We start from the raw sequence: 18,974 nt of genomic DNA on the forward strand, positions 1-18,974 counted from the left end.
CTCACGCCTGCAATCTCGGCACTTTGTGAGGCCGAGGCTGGCAGATCACTTGAGATCAGGAGTTCGAGACCAGCCTGGCCAACATGGTGAAACCTTGTCTCTATCAAAAAAATACAAAAATTAGCTGGGCGTGGTGGCGCGTGTTTGTAGTCCTAGCTACTCAGGAGGCTGAGGTACAAGAATCGCTTGAACCGGGAGGTGGAGGTTACTGTGAGCCAAGATGGCACCACTGCATTCCAGCCTGGGCAACATAATGGGATTTCGCTTTAAAAAAAAAACAAAAACAATTTAATGGGTTAATTGCACAGGTGATTGTGGCCCACGAAAGTCGCAGTGCAGCTCTGGGTCTGGGGAACATTCTACAGAGACTTTTCCTGACACCCACAGCTGAGCCTGGCAGCTGAAACTCCCGCTCCCCTCAATGTCCACGGAGCCCTGTCTTCCTGGGAGCCCAGGCAGGCTGAACCAAGGGCCCAGGAAGCCAATCAGGGCCTGGGAATAGGCAAGGGGATCCTTCCCAGCCCCGCCCGGCCTCGCAGGGATTAGGCCGACTGGGCACATTTGATACCCGCCAGATCTCAGCCACCTGGCCGTCCCGTGCTGCTGGGCATGCCTCTGGGCTCGGCCGAGGGGTTGGAACGAGGGCAAAGAGGGCAAAGAGCAGCCCCCGAGTCTTCCTGATGCTGTGAATGGCCGGCACGCAGCAGGGTGCCCCTGGAGGCCGGCGGTGGGTCCTGGTGTTACTAATGCTGGGATACCTGGTGCCCACAGGTAAGGGGATCTCTTGCTCCTTCTGGTCCTCTGGGGAGGAGGGAAATGAGTGTACAAGGTCCCAGCCCATCCTCAAATGGCCTTGCATGTCAACCCCCCTCCCTCCCTCCCTTCTTTCCTTCCTTTTTTTTTTTTTTGAGACAAGATCTTGCTCTGTTGCCCAGACTGGAGTATGGTGGCACGATCACGGCTCACTGCAGCCTAGACCTCCCAAACTCAAGTGATTCTCCCAATTCAGCCTCCCAAGTAGCTGGAACCACAGATGTGTGCCACCTAATCCAGCGAATTGTTTTTAAGTATTTTGTAGAGACGAGGTCTCCCTATGTTGGCCAGGCTGGTCTAGAACTCCCGGGCACAAGTGATCCTCCCGCCTTGGCTTCCCAAAGTGCTGGGATTACAGGCATGAGCCACTGCACCCAGCTTGCACTTTGTACCCCTTTCCACCTTGAGTCCCTACCCAGTTGTCACCTCTTCCATGTCCTCAACCACCCTCTCCCTTTCTTTCTCCCACTTTACTTTCTTTTTTTTTTCTTTTGAGATGGAGTTTCGCTCTCGTCGCCCAGGCTGGAATGCAATGGCGCGATCTCAGCAATTCTCCTGCCTCAGCCTCCCGAGTAGCTGGGATTCAGGCGCTAATGTTTTTGTATTTTCAGTAGAGACGGGACCTGCAGACTTGGTCTTTCTGAGCCTCACTTTCCCCCATCTGCAAAATGGGCATCATGATGATGATAACAGCACCTTGCTTGAGGGGCCTGTTGGGGGGATGCAAAATGATTATTCAGCTCTTGCCTGGCACAGAGGAAGTTTCAATGAGCAAGTGACCTTTGCTTTTATGAAGTGGGAAGGTCACAGATGGCTTGAGGGACACAGAAGGGATCGTCTCTGTGTGGCACCCAAGAGAAACCTTATTTTTCATGCAAGCCTGGGGTAAACCGGGGCATGTAGGATTCACAATCCCACGGGGAACTTAGAGATACTGGTTGATGTTCTGACGGCCCCATTTTACAGAGGAGCAAACTGAGGTTCAAAGGGTTCAGGATTTTCCCAAGGTCCTGCAGCAGAAGACATGGGACCAGTTCCCAATCTCTTCTTCTCTCTTTCTCTTTTTTTTTTTTTTTTTTTTTTTAAGAATTTTATTACCGGGCGCAGTGGCTCACGCCTGTAATCCCAGCACTTTGGGAGGCTGATGCAGGCGGATCACCTGAGGTCAGGAGTTGGAGACCAGCCTGGCCAACATGGCGAAACCCCGTCTCTACTAAAAATACAAAAAATAGCCGGGTGTAGTGGCAGGCGCCTGTAATCCCAGCTACTCGGGAGGCTGAGGCAGGAGAATTGCTTGAACCCGGGAGGAGGAGGTTGCAGTGAGCCGAGATCACGCCATCGCACTCCAGCCTGGGGGACAAGAGCAAGACTTCGTCTCTGAAAAAAATAAAAAAAATAAATAAATAAAAATAGAGAAAAAGGGTCTCCCTATGTTGCCCAGGCTGGTCTTGAACTCCTGAACTCAAGCAATCCTCCCACCTCATCTTCCCAAAGTGCTGGGATTACAGGCATGAGCCACCGTGCCCAAGCCCAGTCTCTCTTCTTCTTTAACTTGGTCGTGTTTCTCCTGCCTCCCCGGGAGGATCATGTAGTCAGTCAATGGGCATTTGTACATTGAGCCCCTGCTATGTGCCCCTGCAGGCTTTGAGGACTTAGAGGAAACACTGAGGAAAAAGTAGACAGACACCCAGAGGAAGCGATGAGGGATTTGGAGGTTGCATTAGTTTTCTGAGGTTGCCATAACCAAATACTACAGACTGGAGGTTTCAACAACAGAAATGTATCATCTCTCTGTTCTGCAGGCTGGAAGTTGGAGATCAAGGTGTCTGCAGGTTACCATGGTGTTTACCAGAGGCTGGGAAGGTTGTTGGGGAAGAGGGATGAAGAGAGGTGGTGAAAGGATACATAATTACAGTTATATGGGAGGAAAAATTTCAAGACATCTATTGTATAGCAGGGTGATGATAGTTAATGACAGTTTATTGTACTCTTGAAAAATGCAGCCCGGGCTAGGTGGTTCATGCCTGTAATCCCCGTACTTTGGGAGGTCGAGGTGGGCAGATCACCTGAGGTCAGGAGTTCGAGACCAGCCTGGCCAACATGGTGAAGCCCCATCTGTATTAAAAATACAAAAAAAATTTTGCCAGGCGTGGTGGCTTGCGCCTGTAGTCCCAGTTACCTGGGAGGCGGAGGTTGCAGTGAGGCAAGATCACGCCACTGCACTCCAGCCTGGGCAACAAGAGACAGAGAGAGAGAGAGAGAGGAAAGAAAGGAAGAAAAGAAAAGAAAAATGCAAAGAGAGGCTGGGCGCAGTGGTTCTTGCCTGTAATCCCAGGACTTTGGGATGCTGAGGTGGGAGAATCGCTTGAGCCCAGGAGTTCAGGATGAGCCTGGGCAACATTATGAGACCCCCATCTCTGCAACAAAAATTTTTTTTTTAATTAGCCAGGCCTGCAGTCCCAACATTTTGGGAGGCCAAGATGGGAGGATCACTTGAGCTCAGTAGTTTGAGAACAGCCTGGGCAATACAGCGAAACCTTCTCTACTAAAAATAAAATAAAAATTAGCCAGGCATGATGTTGCATGCCTGTAGTCCCAGCTACTCAGGAGGCTGAGGTCGGAGGATCACTTGAGTCCAGGAGATCGAGGCTACAGTGATACAGTGAGCTATGACTGTTCTGCTGCATTCCAGCTTGGGTGACAGATTGAGACTCTGTCTCAAAGAAGGACAGAAAGAAAGAAAGTAAAGGCAGACAGCCAGGCGCAGTGACTCACGCCTGTAATTCCATGCTTTGGGAGGCCAGGGCAGGCAGATCACTTTAGCTCAAGAGTTCAAGACTAGCCTGGCCAATGTGGCAAAACCCTGTCTCTACAAAAAATACAAAAATAAGCCAGGTGTGGTGGCACACCCCTGTAGTCCCAGCTACTCGGGAGGCTGAGGTGGGAGGTTGACTTGAGCCCAGGAGACAGAGGTTGCAGTGAGCTGAGATCATGCCACTGTACTCCAGCCTGGGTGACAGAGCCAGATCCTATCTCTAAAACATTTAAAAAAACAAAAAGGAATTAGCCCAGTGCCTGCCACATGGCCAACACTATTATGTTAGCTTTTATTGCAAAGGTAGGCATCATTTCACTGTTACTAAGATAGAAGCTTGGTATGGTGCTGGCCCAGTGAGTGTCACCTATCCTAAAAGCAAGGTGGTTATTACTATTAACTAAAATTGTTTGATCTGGGCTAGGATCTGTGTTAAGCTCTTTGTCACCATTAGTCCTGGCAATGACTCTCCAAAACAGATGCTGTCAGAGGTAACCCTAATTTACTAGAGAGAAAACTTAAGCAGAGTTTGAGTGGCCTACCCTGGGCCACACAGGATTTGAACCCAGGACTGATGATAGAGTCCACTGTGTTTCTCTAAAATTATAGCAACAGGCTGGGCGCAGTGGTTCACGCCTGTAATCCCAGCACTTTGGGAGGCCGAGGCGGGCAGATCAACTCAAGTCGGGAGTTCGAGACCTGCCTGGCCAACATGGTGAAACCCTGTCTCTACTAAAAATACAAAAAATTAGCTGGGTGTGGTGGTCAGTGCCTGTAATCCGAGCTCCTCAGGAGGCTGAGGCACGAGAATTGCTTGAATCCAGGAGGCGGAGGTTGCAGTGAGCGGAGATCACCATCACTGCACTCCAGCCTGGGCAACAGAGTGAGACTCTGTCTCTAAGTAAATACAGAATAGCAACAAACTAGGGCCTCTCTGGCTTCCTGAATCTCAGGCTGACTGAGCAGATTTAAAAAAAACGTAGGACGTGCTGATGTTGTGGAAATACAACTAAATGCAAGAATCTTCTTCCAACTCAGAACACCTCTCCACAAAAGTAGAAGGGAAAGGAAAAAAATACCCCTCAATTTTATCATTGAATAAGCATTCATCCAGAATGTGGTGCACATCGTAGATAAGGCCTAGGACATTGCAAAGGCAGAAAGAAATCTCGCCCTTTTTCATCTATTTTATTTATTTTTTTGAGACAGAGTCTTGCTGTGTTGCCCAAGCTGGAGTGCAGTCCAGTGATCTCAGCTCACTGTAAGGTCTGCCTCCTGGGCTCAAGCGATTCTCACGCCTCAGCCTCCTGAGTAGCTAGGATTACAGCCAGGAGACACCATGCCCAGCTAATTTTTTGTTTTGTTTTTGAGACGGAGCCTTGCTTTGTCGCCCAGGATGGAATGCGGTGGTGCGACCTTGGCTCACTGCAACCTCTCTCTCCCCGGTTCAAATGATCCTTCCACCTCAGCCTCCCGAGTAGCTGGGATTACAGGCGCCTGCTACCACGTCTGGCTAATTTTTAAATTTTTGGTAGAGACGGGGTTTTGCCATGTTGGCCAGGCTGGTCTCAAACTCCTGACCTCAAGTGATCTGCCCACCTCCGCCTCCCAATGTGCTGGGATTACAGCTGTTTGAGCCACCACGCCCAGCCCGCATTTTTGTATTTTTAGTAGAGAGGAGGTCTCACCATGGCTGGTCTCAAACCCCTGGCCTCAAGTGATCCACTTGCCTCAGCCTCCCAAAGGGCTGGGATTACAGACGTGAGCCACCGTGTCCAGCCTACATCTCACCCTTTTCCTATAGCCAAGCAGATACAACCCGTCACTTTCATGCCTCATGATAAACAATCATTAGTTCTCCAGTAACAGAACTTGACAGCACCATTTATCAAACGCATAGTTCATCCGGGAGCCACCTAGTCATTGTGACGACTGTGTGAGCTAACTGGCTTTATCCCAGGGGAGAAACCCATCTTTCATCATGACAGGAGGGAGTTTTGCAATTTGGAGCAAGGCATCCACTGAAGTTATACTTTGACCCTCCCCCGAAACCAGAATACAGGAAGGATTAAGCCTCTTGTTTCTCGTTTTTCTTTGTCTTTACACACACAAGTCCAGGATGTAAAGTCAAAGGGGAGGTGCTTAAATATACAGCAGAGGGGAAAGAGTTGGGGTAATCTGCCTCGTTGTTGTCATTCAGGGGCTGCAAAGATGTCACAGAATTAGATCTTGCAGGACAGGGGTGATAAACATCCTAGAGGTAGAGCAGCTGGGACGTGAAGCTTTTACCAACCCCACCCCTGGAGTGCTCGAAAAACGGCCTCCCCGGTCCCAGCTGTGCTCCTAGAATCCTGTCCTACTGGGGATAAAACCCAAACCAGCCTGGGCAACATAGCAAGACCCTGCCCCCCTACAAACAATACAAATATTAGCGGCCACGCGTGGTGGTTCATGCCTGTAATCCCAGCACTTTGGCAGGCCAGGGTGGGCGGATCACCTGAGGTCAGGAGTTCGAGACCAGCCTGGCCAACATGGCGAAACCTCGTCTCTACTAAAAATACAAAAAATTAGCCGGGCGTGGTGGCAAGCGCCTGTAATCCCAGCTAGTCGGGAAGTGGAGGCAAAATAATCCCTTGAACTCGGGAGGCGGAGGTTGCAGTGAGCCGAGATCAGGCCATTGAACTCCAGTATGGACAACAAGAGCGAAACTCCATCTCAAAAAAGAAAAAGAAAAAAAAAATTAAAGCTGGGCGCAGTGGCTTAAGCCTGTAATCCCAGCACTTTGGGAGGCTGAGGCAGGTGGATCACCTGAGGTTGAGAGTTCAAGATCAGCCTGACCTACATGGAGAAACCCCGTCTCTACTAAAAATACAAAATTAGCCAGGCGTGGTGGCGCATGCCTGTAATCCCAGCTACTCGGGAGGCTGAGGCAGGAGAATTGCTTGAACCCGGGAGGCAGAGGTTGCAGTGAGCCGAGATCATATCATTGCACTCTAGCCTGGGCAACAAAAGCAAAACTCTGTCTCAAAAAAAAAAAAAAAAAAAAAAAAAAAAGTTAGCCAGGAGTGATGGCACATGCCTGTAATCCCAGCTACTTGGGAGGCTGAGGTGGGGGGATGGTTTGACCCGGGAGATGAAGATAGGCAGTGAGCTGAAATTGTACCCTGCACTCCAGCCCGGGACACAGAGCCAGACCCTGTCTCAAAAAAGAAACGATGAAACCAGAACTTCCCCTGTGGCCTGAAATCATCATATCCTGCTCTGTTGCCTCTTGTTTCTTCCTTCCTGCTACTCTGACCTCTGCTGCCTCTATACCTTTTTAAGTGGTTTGGACCACAGGGCCTTTGCACTTGCTTTTTACGCTGGGTGTTCTCTCTGCAGCTCTTCGGAAGGTTGGCTCCTCCTTGTCCTTCTGGGATGAGCAGGAAAATAATACTGGAAATAATCTGATATAGAATCTTTAGAGCATTTAAATATCCGAATTACCTTGTTTGTATAATTATTATGTGTACCGCACTAGACTGTGTGTTTTTCATGAGTGGCAAGTTGCAAGGTGGTGAAGAGCACCCATCATTGTGGGTTCAAATCCCAGCTCAGCCATATGACTTGGAGGCCTCTCTGAGCCTCTGTATCCTCCTCTATAAAATGGGAGATGTAGACAGGTATTTATTTATTTATTTATTTATTTATTTATTTATTTATTTATTTCTGAGGCAGGGTCTTGCTGTGTCACCCAGGCTGGAATGCAATGGCAAGGTGATCTCAGCTCACTGCAGCCTCAACCTCCTGGGTTCAAGCAATGCTCTCACCTCAGCCTCCCAAGTAGCTGGAACCATGGAGGTGCATCACTGTGCTCGACTAATTTTTTGATTTTTTTTTTTTCTTGTAGAGATAGGGTCTTGCTACATCGCCCAGCCTGGCCTCAAACTCCTGGGTCCAGGCGATTCTCCTGCCTCAGCCTCTCAAAGTGTTGGGATTACAGGTGTGAGCCACCATATCTGGTTTGAAAAGTTTCTAGAAGGACTAATAAACAACTCCTAGAATACCTAGTGGGTGGGTACAGAATAGGGGCTATGTGTCTCCCAAAGTACTGGGATTACAGGCATGAGCTACCATGTCTGGCCAGCAAACACTTAAATAGTCCCTATTCTGTGCCCACTACCTATTCTAGGAGTAGCAGCAGATAGGAGAGAGATGGAGCTGGGCACAGTGGCTTGTGCCTGTAATTCCAGCACTTTGGGAGGCCGAAGCAGGAGGATCACTTGAGGCCAGGAGTTCGAGACCAACCTGGAAAACACAGTGAAACCATGTCTCTACCAAAAAATACAAAAATTAGCCAGGCATGATGGTGCACACCTGTAATCCCAGCCAAAGTCCCAGCACTTTGAGAGGTTGAGGTGAGAGAATCACTTGAGCCCAGGAGTTCGAGGCCAGGCTGGGCAATGTAGCAAGACCCTATCTCTACAAGAAAAAGAAAAAAATCAAAATTAGCCCTGGCAACATAGCCAGACCCCATCTCTACAAAAATTAAAGAACTAGCTAGACATAGTGGCACACACGTGTGGTCCCAGCTACTCAGGAGGCTGAGGCAGAAAGATAGCCTGAGCCTGGGAGGTTGAAGCTGCAGTGAGCCGTGATCCGCCACTGCACTCCAGTCTGGGCAACAGTGCAAGACTATGCCTCACAATAAACAAATAAATATTAATAAATTGCTGCTTTTGTTGTTATAGTAGTAATAGTAATAACAGGGCCGGGTGCGGTGGCTCACGCCTGTAATCACAGCACTTTGGGAGGCCGAGGCAGGTGGATCACGAGGTCAGGAGTTCAAGATCAGCCTGGCCAACATGGTGAAACCCTATCTCTACTAAAAATATAAAAATTTGTTGGGCATGGTGGGCTGCGCCTGTAATCCCAGCTACTCAGGAGGCTGAGGCAGAAGAATTGCTTGAACCCAGGAGGTGGAGGTTGCAGTGAGTCGACACTATGCCACTGAACTCCAGTCTGGGTTACAGAGCGAGACTCCATCTCAAAATAAATAAATAAATAAATAAATAAATAAATAAATAAATAAAACTATAATCCTTAGCTTTTAGCACAGAATTCAGCTTCTGTTAGATATTCAGTAGGTATTTATTGCATGGACAGACGGATAGTAAATTTTTGAGCAGAGAAAGGTTGTGTAAAGCTGCTTCCAAGCTTTGGGCATGACTTGGATCAAAATCAGAGAGGCTGGGCCAGGTGCAGGAGCTCACGCCTGTAATCCCAGCACTTTGGGTGACCAAGGCAGGTGGACCACATGAGGTCAGTAGTTCGAGACCAGCCTGGCCATCTTGGTGAAACACCGTCTCTACTTAAAAAAAAAAAAAAAAAAAAAAAAATCAAAAAAATAGCCTGGCATCGTGGCGCGTACCTGTAATCCCAACTACTTGGGGGGCTGAGGCAGAAGAATCACTTGAACCTGGGAGACAGAGGTCGCAGTGAGCCGAGATCGAGCCACTGCACTCCAGCCTGGGTGACAGAGCAAGCCTCTATCTCAAAAAAAAGAAAAAGAAAATCAGAGAGGCTGGCTGGGGATGGGGGAGCCAGGAGGGAGCTGTTCTGCCCACTTCTTCTCAGTTTATACTTCCAGCCTCCACATCTCCCGAGTTCAGAACTCAAAAGTCAGATAAAACCGAGAAATGTTGTTAGTAAACACAGTTGTGTTTGTCTGTGAGGAGTTACAATGTTGAAAATTGAGTTTAATCTTAGACCATCCTGGCCGACTCAGCTCTCAGCGCTGCCGGCTGGGGAGGGTGCAGTCCTTGGCTCAAAGCCAGAAAATTACCATAGTAAAGCCTCTATTTGTCCCAACTGACATTTTTGTCTCCTTCCTTCCTTTTTTTTTTTTTTTTTTTTTTTTTTTTTTTTTTTTTTTTTTTGAGACTCACTCTGTCGCCCAGGCCGGAGGGCAACGGGAGCAATCTCTGCTCACTCACTGCAACCTCTGACTCCCGGGTTCAAGCAATTCTCCTGTTTCATCCTCCTGAGTAGCTAGGACTACAGCTTCCCACCATCACGCCTGGCTAATTTTTGTATTTTTACTATAGATGGGGTTTCACCATATTGGTCTGGTTGGTCTCCAACTCCTGGCCTCGGATGATCCGCCGGCCTCGGCCTCCCACACTGTTGAGATTACAAGCGTGAGCCACCGCGCCCGGCCTCCCCTCCAATTTTTGAAGGAGGAAAAAGAAGAAAGGTTCCCTGCCAGGCAAGCTCCCGCCCTCAACCCCCAGCCCTCCACACTGTTTTATTGTTTGCCCCTAGGGCTGCTTCTGTGGTTTCATAGGAGGAAAAGGACCCGAGGCGTCCTCTGCACAGCTGAGCCTAGTGACAGATACTGTTTGGTTAGGATTAAGGAGGGTGAGGACTGCTGAGCTCAAGTCATAGCAAGGCCTTCCAAGTCTAGGAAGGCATTTACACACTGCAGGTCTGGGGCGCTTCAGGGCTCCAGCGTTAGTGGAGGTGGAGACAGAGAAGCTTGAGAGTAAATAGAGGGAGTTTGTCATCCCTCCCCCTCCCTCTCCGCCCTGGTTGGGTGGAAGGGGTGAGAAGCCGCAGATAGAAGAGATGGAGCCGGGTGCGATGGCTCACCTCTGTAATCCCAGTACTTTGGGAGGCCAAGGCGGGAGGATCACTTGCTGCCAGGAGTTCGAGACCAGCTTGGAAAACAGTGAAACCCCGTCTCTACCAGAAAAAGAAAAAAAAAAAAAAATTATCCAGGCTTGATGGTGCGTGTAATCCCAGCTACTCGGGAGGCTGAGGCAGGAGAACTGCCTGAACTCAGGAGGCAGCGGTTGCAGTGAGCCAAGATCACAGCCACTGGCCTCCACACTGGGCAACAGAGTGAGACTCCATCTCAACAACAACTACAACAACAAAAAAGGAAAAAGATGGAGAGAGAATCGGATGACAGAAGAGTGAGGGGAAAGTAGCTCTCGGAGAGACAAAGGAAGTGAAGAGGAGAAAGAGGAAAGAGGGAGGGAACTGTGAAGGGAAAGTAAATTTCGGGACCCCCAAATCATGTCTGGAATTGGTTCCTTCCGGTGGGTTCTTGGTCTTGCTGACTTAAAGAATGAAGCCGTGGACCCTCACGGTGAGCGTTACAGTTCTTTTTTTTTTTTTTTTTTTTTTTTTTCAGACGCAGTCTCGCTCTATCGGCCCAGGTTGGAGTGCAGTGGCATGATGTCGGCTCACTGCAAACTACGCCTCCCGGGTTCATGCCATTCTCCTGGCTCAATTTTTTGTATTTTTAGTAGAGACAGGGTTTCACCGTGTTAGCCAGGATGGTCTCGATCTCCTGACCTTGTGATCCGCCCACCTCGGCCTCCCAAAGTGCTGGGATTACAGGCGTGAGCCACCGCACCCAGCCAAGTGTTACAGTTCTTAAAGGTGGTGTGCCCCGAGTGTGTTCCTTCAGATGCTCATGTGTCCAGAGTTTCTTCCTTCTGATGGGTTCCTGGTCTCACCGACTTCAGGAGTGAAGCCACAGACCTTTGCAGTGAGTGTTGTAGCTCATAAAGGTAGTGCACGCTCAAAGCATGAGCAGCAGGAAGATTTATTATGAATGCCAAAAGAACAACGGGTCCACTACGTGGGAAGTGACCAGAGCAGGTAGCCACTGCTAGCTTCCGTGGGCAGCTTTTGTTCCCTTATTTGGCCCCGCCCACTTCCTGCTCATTGGTCCATTTTACAAAGTGCTGATTGGTCCATTTTTACAGAGGGCTGATTGGTGCGTTTACAAATCTTTAGCTAGACACAGTGCTGATTGGTGCGCTTTTACAGAGTGTTGATTGGCGCGTTTACAAACATTTAGCTAGACACAGAGCACTGATTGGTGTGTTTTTACAGAGTCCTGATTGGTGTGTTTACAAACCTTTAGCTAGACAGAAAAGTTCTCCAAGTCCCCACCCGACCCAGAAGCCCAGTCAGCTTCACCTCTCAAAATCATTAAGCTAGAGCGAAAAGTCAAGCTGGAAACTGCTCAGGGCCAGCCTGCCTCTCATTCTATTCAGAGTCCCTCCTCTGCTCACTTAGATACATTCACAATCTAATGTATTAGATTGGCTCCTTTGGAGAGGCTCATCAGAAACTCAAAAGAATGCAACCATCTACGTATGACCTGGTTTTTGTTTTGAGATGGGATCTCATTTTGTCACCCAGGCTGGAGTGCAGTGGCACAAATGCAGCTCACTGCAGCCTCCACCTCCTAGGCTCAAGCGATCTTCCCATCTCAGCCTCCCAAGTAGCTGGAACTACAGGTGCACATCACCATGCTTGGCTAATACAAATTAAAAAAAAAATTAGGTTCCTCACCCATAGTACATAGCATTATGGCCACAACGATGGTAGCCCCAGTAACTGCATTGCAAGAGCTCACTAGCTGTGCATGGCTAGGGGATGATGTAAAACACACCCAAGGCTTTGGAAATGTCCAATGGTCCATTAAACAGTGACACTCTCCATTGGGACTTCCAGGTGCTTCTTAGCCAATCACTAGCTCCACAACGACCTGAGGCAGATTATTCTACCTCTCCTTACCTCTCAGGTTCCTCATCTGTGAAATGAGCTTAAAAATAGTACTATCAAAAGGTTGTTGTGAGGGCCGGGTGCAATAGATAATGCCTGTAATCCCAGCACTTTGGGAGGCCGAGACAGGCAGATCACTTGAGGTCAGAAGTTCCAAATCAGCATGGCCAATATGGTGAAACCTCATCTCTACTAAAAATGCAAAAATGAGCTGAGCGTGGTATCGGTAATCCAAGCACATTGGGAGGTCAAGGCAGGCAGATCTCTTGAGGTCAGGAGTTTGAGACCAGCCTGGCCAACATGGTGAAACCCTGTCTCTACTTAAAATACAAAAACTAGCTGGGCATGGTAGTGCACTCCTGTAGTCCCAGCTACTCAGGAGGTTGAGGTGGGAGAACCACTTGAACCCAGGAGTTGGTGGTTGCAATGAACCAAGATCGTGCCACTACACTCCAGCCTGGGTGACAGAGTGAGACCCCATTTAAAAAAAAAAAAAAAGTTGTGAGAATTTTGTGATTTAATATATTTAGAGTTTTTGGAAGGATGCCTGACATGGTAAATCCTTACTAACATTATATTAAGTCCTTAATATTTATATCACGGTATTAATACTATTATGTATTATTATAAAATATATATAATATAAATACATAATATAAAATATATATTATATAAATGTATATATTTTTATATATATGTTTTTGAGACACAGTCTCCCTTTGTTGCCAAGGCTGGAGTGCAGTGGTGCAATCCTGGCTCACTGCAACCTCCATCTTCCAGGTTCAAGTAATTCTCCACCTCAGCCTCCCGAGTAGTTGGGATTACAGGCACCCGCCACCATATCGGGCTAATTTTTCTATTTTTAGTAGAGATGGGGTTTCACCATCTTGGCCAGACTGGTCTTGAACTCCTAACCTCATGATCCACCCGCCTTGGTCTCTCAAAGTGCTGAGATTACAGGCGTGAGCCACCATGCCTGGCCAGTGTAATTATATTATCAGTATTATAGCATTTATCCATTTCTATTATCTATAATAATAGATTAATATCTACTATTATTAACATTATTATTGATTTTACTATAATAATAATTATTATTATTTTTGTACCTGCCTGGCTCAGATGAATATCCCATTAGCTTTATTTATTTATTTATTTATTTATTTTTGAGATACTCTTGCTCTGTCCCCTAGGCTGGAGTGCAATGGTGTGATCTTAGCTCACTGCAACCTCCGCCTCCTGGGTTCAAGCAATTCTCCTGCCTCAGCCTCCTGAGTAGCTGGGATTACAGGCGCCTGCCACCATGCCCAGCTAATGTTTTGTATTTTTAGTAGAGACAGGTTTTCACCATGTAGGCCAGGCTGGTCTTGAACTTCGGACCCCAAGTGATCCATCCACCTTGGTCTCCCAAAGTGTTGGGATTTCAGGCGTGAGACACCACACCAGGCCAAGAACCATTTTTGTTTTTGTTTTTGAGGCAGAGTCTCTCTCTTAGCCAGGCTGGAGTGTAGTGGCACGATCTCATCTTACTGCAACCTCCTCCTCCTGGGTTCCAGGGATTCTCGTGCCTTAACCTCCCAAGTAACTGAGACTACGGGCACGCACCACCATGCCCCGCTAATTTTTTCTTTTCTTTTCTTTTTTTTTGAGATGGAGTCTCGCTCTGTCGCCCAGGCTGGAGGGCAGTGGAATGATCTCAGCTCACTGCAACCTCCGTCTCCCGGGTTCAAGCAATTCTCCTGCCTCAGCCTCCCGAGTAACTGGGATTACAGTGCCTGCCACCATGCCCAGCAAATTTTTGTATTTTTAGTAGAGACGGGGTTTCACCATGTTGACCAGGCTGGTCCCAAACTCCTGACCTTGTGATCCGCTTGCCTCGGCCTCCCAAAGTGCTGGGATTACAGGTGTGAGCCACTGTGCCTGGCCACCCAGCTAATTTTTTTTTTTTTTTTTTGAGATGGAGTTTCGCTTTTGTTGCCCAGACTGGAGGGCAATGGCGCGATCTTGGCTCACCACAACCTTCACCTCCTGAGTTCAAGTGATTCTCCTGCCTCAGCCTCCCAAGTTGCTGGGATTACAGGCACATGCCACCACGCCTGGCTAATTTTTGTATTTTTAGTAGAGATGGGGTTTCATCATTTTGGTCAGGCTGGTCACAAACTCCTGACCTCAGGTGATCTGCCCGCCTTGGCCTCCCAAAGTGCTGGGACTACAAGCGTGAGTCACTGCACTGGGCACTAATTTTTACACTTTTGTAGAAACTGGGGTCTTGCCATGTTGCCCAGGTGGGTCTCAAACTCCTGGCCTCAAGCAATCCTCCCATCTCAGCCTCCCAAAGTGCTGGGATTATAGGTGTGAGCCACCTCGCCTGACCCGGTTTTGTGTTTGTTTTTTTCTTTTTGAGACAGAGCCTCTCTCTGTCGCCCAGGCTGGAGTGCAGTGGTGTGATCTCAGCTCACTACAATCTCTGCATCCTGGGTTCAGACGACTCTCCTGCCTCAGCCTCCTGAGTAGCTGGGATTACAAGCGCATACCACCACACCTGGCTAATTTTTTTTTTTTTTTTGGAGACGGAGTCTCGCTGTGTCACCAGGCTGAAGTGCAGTGGCACGATCTCGGATCACTGTAACCTCCACCTCCTGGGTTCAAGCACTTCTCCTGCCTCAGCCTCCCAAGCAGCTGGGACTACAGGCACCCCACCATGCCCAGCTAATGTTTGTATTTTTAGGAGAGACAGGGTTTCACTATGTTGGCCAGGATTGTCTCCATCTCTGGAGCTCGTGACCTTGTGATCCGCCTGCCTCGGCCTCCCAAAGTGCTGGGATTACAGGCATGAGCCATCGCGCCTGGCCTAATTTTTTGTATATTTAGTAGAGATAGGGTTTCACTGTGTTGTCCAGGCTGGTCTCAAACTCCTCACCTGAAGTTATCTGCCCGCCTTGGCCCCGAAAGTGTTGGGATTACAGGTGTGAGCCACCATGCCTGGCCACAGACCTGGCTTTTATACTTTTCTTTTTTTTCTTTGAGATAGAGTCTCACTCTGTTGCCCAGGCTGGAGTGCAGTGGCACAATCTCGGTTCACTGCAACCTCCGCCTCCTGGGTTCAAGCGATTCTCCTGCCCCAGCCTCCTGAGTAGTTGGGATTACAGGGGCACACCACCATATCTGGCTAATTTTTTATACTTTTTAGTAGAGACGGGGTTTCACCATGTGGGCTATGGCTGGTCTTGAATTCCTGACCTTAAGTGATCTGCCCACCTCGGCCTCCCAAAGTGCTGGGGTTACAGGTATGAGCCACGGCACCCAGCCTGACTTTTATACTTTTTATAAGAGGTCCATGATCTTTCCCTCCTTACAAAAATTCAATAACCATTCATTCATTCAATTGTTTGTTCAATAAATATTCATTGATGATCTATAATATGGTAAGGAGAGACTGAGAGGTTAATATAAGAGGTAATACAACTATGGTTAGTAGTAATCACAGTAAGCATTGTCATTATTGGTCATATTTAGATGAGAATTGATTGCAACAGCTCATTCCACCGTTAATTTGATATTTACACTATGACATCACATGTGGAGAGCTTTACATGAATAATCCCATTTAATCCTCTTAACAGATCTGTGAGATCAGATCATCTTTTTTTCTCTTTAATAATTTTTGTTGTTTGCTACGTGACGTTGTGGGACGCGCGCAGATGGTGCAACGGTTACTATAGTGAAGCAGTCACGTATCACTTTCTATTTGTATGTGTTTTGTAGTTGAGGAAACAGAGGCTTGGAGAGATTAAGCAGCTTGTTCAAGGAAATATAGCTGTGGGTGATAGAGGTGGGGCTTGGGGGTTTGATCCAGGGTTGGGGTGGTCTGCAGCCTTCATCCACCAGTAGCTTGAAGGTGGTTTTTCAACAGAAGGAGACTGGAGTGAGGAGAACATTTGGGAGTGGCTAAGGTGGAGAGAAAAATCTGAGATGGGAGAGAGAGAGGGCCAGGCACAGTGGCTCTCACCTGTAACCCTAGTACTTTTGGAGGCAGAGGTGGGAAGAGTGCTTGAGTCCAGGAGCTCAAGAGCAGCCTGGGCAACATGGGGAAACCCCATTTCTACTAAAAATACAAAACATTAGCTAGGCATGGTTGTACGTGCCTATAGTCTCAGCTACTCGGGAGGCTGAGGTGGGAGGATCCCTTGAAGGAAGGAAGGAAGAGAAGGAAGGAAGGAAGGGAGGAAGGGAGGGAAGGATGGAAGGGAGGGAGGGAAGAAGGGGAAAGAAGGAAGGAAGGAGAAAGAGAGAAGGAAGGAGGGAGGGAAGGAAGGAAGGAAAGAAGGAGAGAAAAAGAAAGAGAAGAAAGGAAGAAAGGAAGAAAAGAAAGAAGGAAGAGCCAGACATGGTAGCTCACGCCTGTAATCCCAACACTTTGGGAGGCCGAGGAGGGTGAATCACCTGAGTTCAGAAGTTCAAGACCAGCCTGACCAACATGGTGAAACCCCGTCTCTACTAAAAACACACAAAAAAAGCTAGGCGTGGGGGCGGGCACCTGTAATCCCAACTACTCAGGAGGCTAAGGCAGGAGAATCGCTTGAACCCGGGAGGCAGAGGTTGCAGTGAGCCGAGATTGTGCCACCGCACTCCAGCCTGGGCAACAAGAGTGAAATTTCATCTCGGAAAAAAAAAAAAAAAAAAAAGATGAGGAAGGAAGGAAGGAGAGAAAGAGAAAAGGAGAAAAAACTTTGAGCAGAAGCTCTTTTCCATCATGTTTTAGTCCCACAAACATTTACTGAGCACTCACTGTGCCAAGAGAGATAGTGGGTGTCAGGGTTCAGAGGTGAGGTAGGGCAGTTTTTGAAAAGTTGACATCTCAGCAGAGGACTTAATAAGGTGAGGATGGAACTATTTAGATATTTGGGTGGGTGGAAGGATGTTCAGGCAATGGGAACAGCAAATGCAAGGGCCTTGAGGCAGGAATGAATTTGAAAAACAGCAAAGAAACCAGAGCAGCTGAAACAGAGTGAACGAGGGGGGAAGAGAAGGAATCTGGGGAGGGACATGAGGGCAGGGACGAAGCAATGGGCCCTTCGAGGGAATTTAGTTTTGATTCTGACATACATGCAGAGCCATGGAAAGACATTAAGATCTAGTCTATCATTTTCTTTTTCTTTTTTTTTGGACAGAGTCTTGCCCTGTACCCCAGGCTGCAGTGCAGTGGCCTGATCATGGCTCACTGCAGCCTCAACCTCCTGGGCTCAAGTGATCCTCCCGCCTCAGTTTCCCAAATACCTGGGACTACAGGTGTGCACTACCATACCTGGCTCATTTTTTATTTTATTTTATTTTTTTTGAGATAGAGTCTTCCTCTGTTGCCCAGGCTGGAGTGCAATGGCACGATCTCGGCTCACTGCAACTTCCACCTCCACCTCTTGGGTTCAAGGTGGTTTTTGTTTTTTTTTTTTTTTTTTTTTTTTGGTAGTGACAGGGTCTCACTATGTTGCCTAGGTTGATCTCAAATTCCCGGGCCTAAGATATCCTATCGCCTTGGCCTCCCAAAGTGCTGGGATTACAGGCACGAGCCATCACACCCAGCCCATCCTTTGACTCTTATTTTTCACATCCTCCTTCTGGCTACTGTACAAAGAGCAGACTGTTAGGGCACAAGGTGGAAAGAAATCAGAGAGGTTATCAGGAGGCAATAATCCAGGAGGAAGATGTGGATAGATTTTAAAGACCTTGAAGGATTAGCTGATTCGTGAAACACCGGGAGAGGAGGTGGATGTAGGGGATTCCGGAGATTCAGGTGATTGAGAATGGAAGTCTTTGGTCTTCCAGTGGATCTCTGGAAGCCACAGCATTCAAGGGGCGGGTGTGAATATAACTGAGGGATCTGCCAGGGAGACTCGCAGAGAGAGAAAAACAGTTTTTGAATTTGCCAGGAGCTCAGTTAGAAAGGCAAAAAGGCGTGGTGGCTCACGCGTGTAATCCCAGCGCTTTGGGAGGCCAAGGTGGGTGGATCACCTGAGTTCAGGAGTTTGAGAACAGCCTGGCCAACATGGTGAAACCCTGTCTCTACCAAAAATACAAAATTAGCCGGGCATGGTGGTGCACGCCTATAATTCCAGTTACTTAAGAGGCTGAAGCAGGAGAATCACTTGTATCTGGGAGGTGGAGGTTGTGGTGAGCTGAGATCGAGACACTGCACTCTAGCCTGGGCAACAAGAGCGAAACTCCGTCTCAAAAACAAACAAAAAGACAATATATTGGCCAACTCTCTGGGCCTGTTTTAATGTGAATGCTGGTCAGTTGTGCTTAAACTCCAAAGGGAGGGGGTACACTGAGGGATGTCCAAATCCTCTTCTTATCATGGGCTGAACTAGTTTTGCAGGTTCCTTTGGGATCTTCTTGGCCAAGAGAGGGGTCTATTCAGTCGGTTAGGGGGCTTAGAATTTTATTTTGGTTTATAGGATGAGTCTTCTGGAATTAGAAGAAAGGAAACAGCTAGTGTTACTTTCTCTTTGTCACTTCCGCAGAGGCAGGAAGAAGGGGATTTTGCCTTGGAGTTGTAGAAAATGTCCTGTATCTGGGTCAGGCGGTCCAAGAGCCCTGTAAGAAAAAGCTCTGGGCTGGGCGCGGTGGCTCACACTTGTAATCCCAACACTTTGCGAGGCCGAGGCAGGCAGATCACTTGAGGTCAGGAGTTCAAGACCAGCCTGGCCAACATGGTGAAACCCTGTCTCTACTAATATACAAAAATTAGCCAGGTGTGGTGGCGCTCGCCTGTAATCCTAGC

At 48.1% G+C, this 18,974-nt stretch overlaps 1 protein-coding gene across 1 annotated transcript in view; it reads left to right on the plus strand.

The window, feature by feature from the left end:
• Positions 1 to 689: 689 nt before the first annotated feature.
• LOC119621835 (uncharacterized) overlaps positions 690 to 18,974 on the plus strand; it is a 61,080-nt gene continuing 42,795 nt past the window's right edge. The window contains exon 1 of the mRNA XM_037992073.2: positions 690 to 771. Coding sequence (XP_037848001.2) covers positions 690 to 771 — 82 coding nt within the window. The remainder of the gene's footprint in view (positions 772 to 18,974) is intronic.

Source organism: Chlorocebus sabaeus, chromosome 6 (genome assembly GCF_047675955.1).
Source record: "Chlorocebus sabaeus isolate Y175 chromosome 6, mChlSab1.0.hap1, whole genome shotgun sequence".
NCBI lineage: Eukaryota > Metazoa > Chordata > Mammalia > Primates > Cercopithecidae > Chlorocebus > Chlorocebus sabaeus.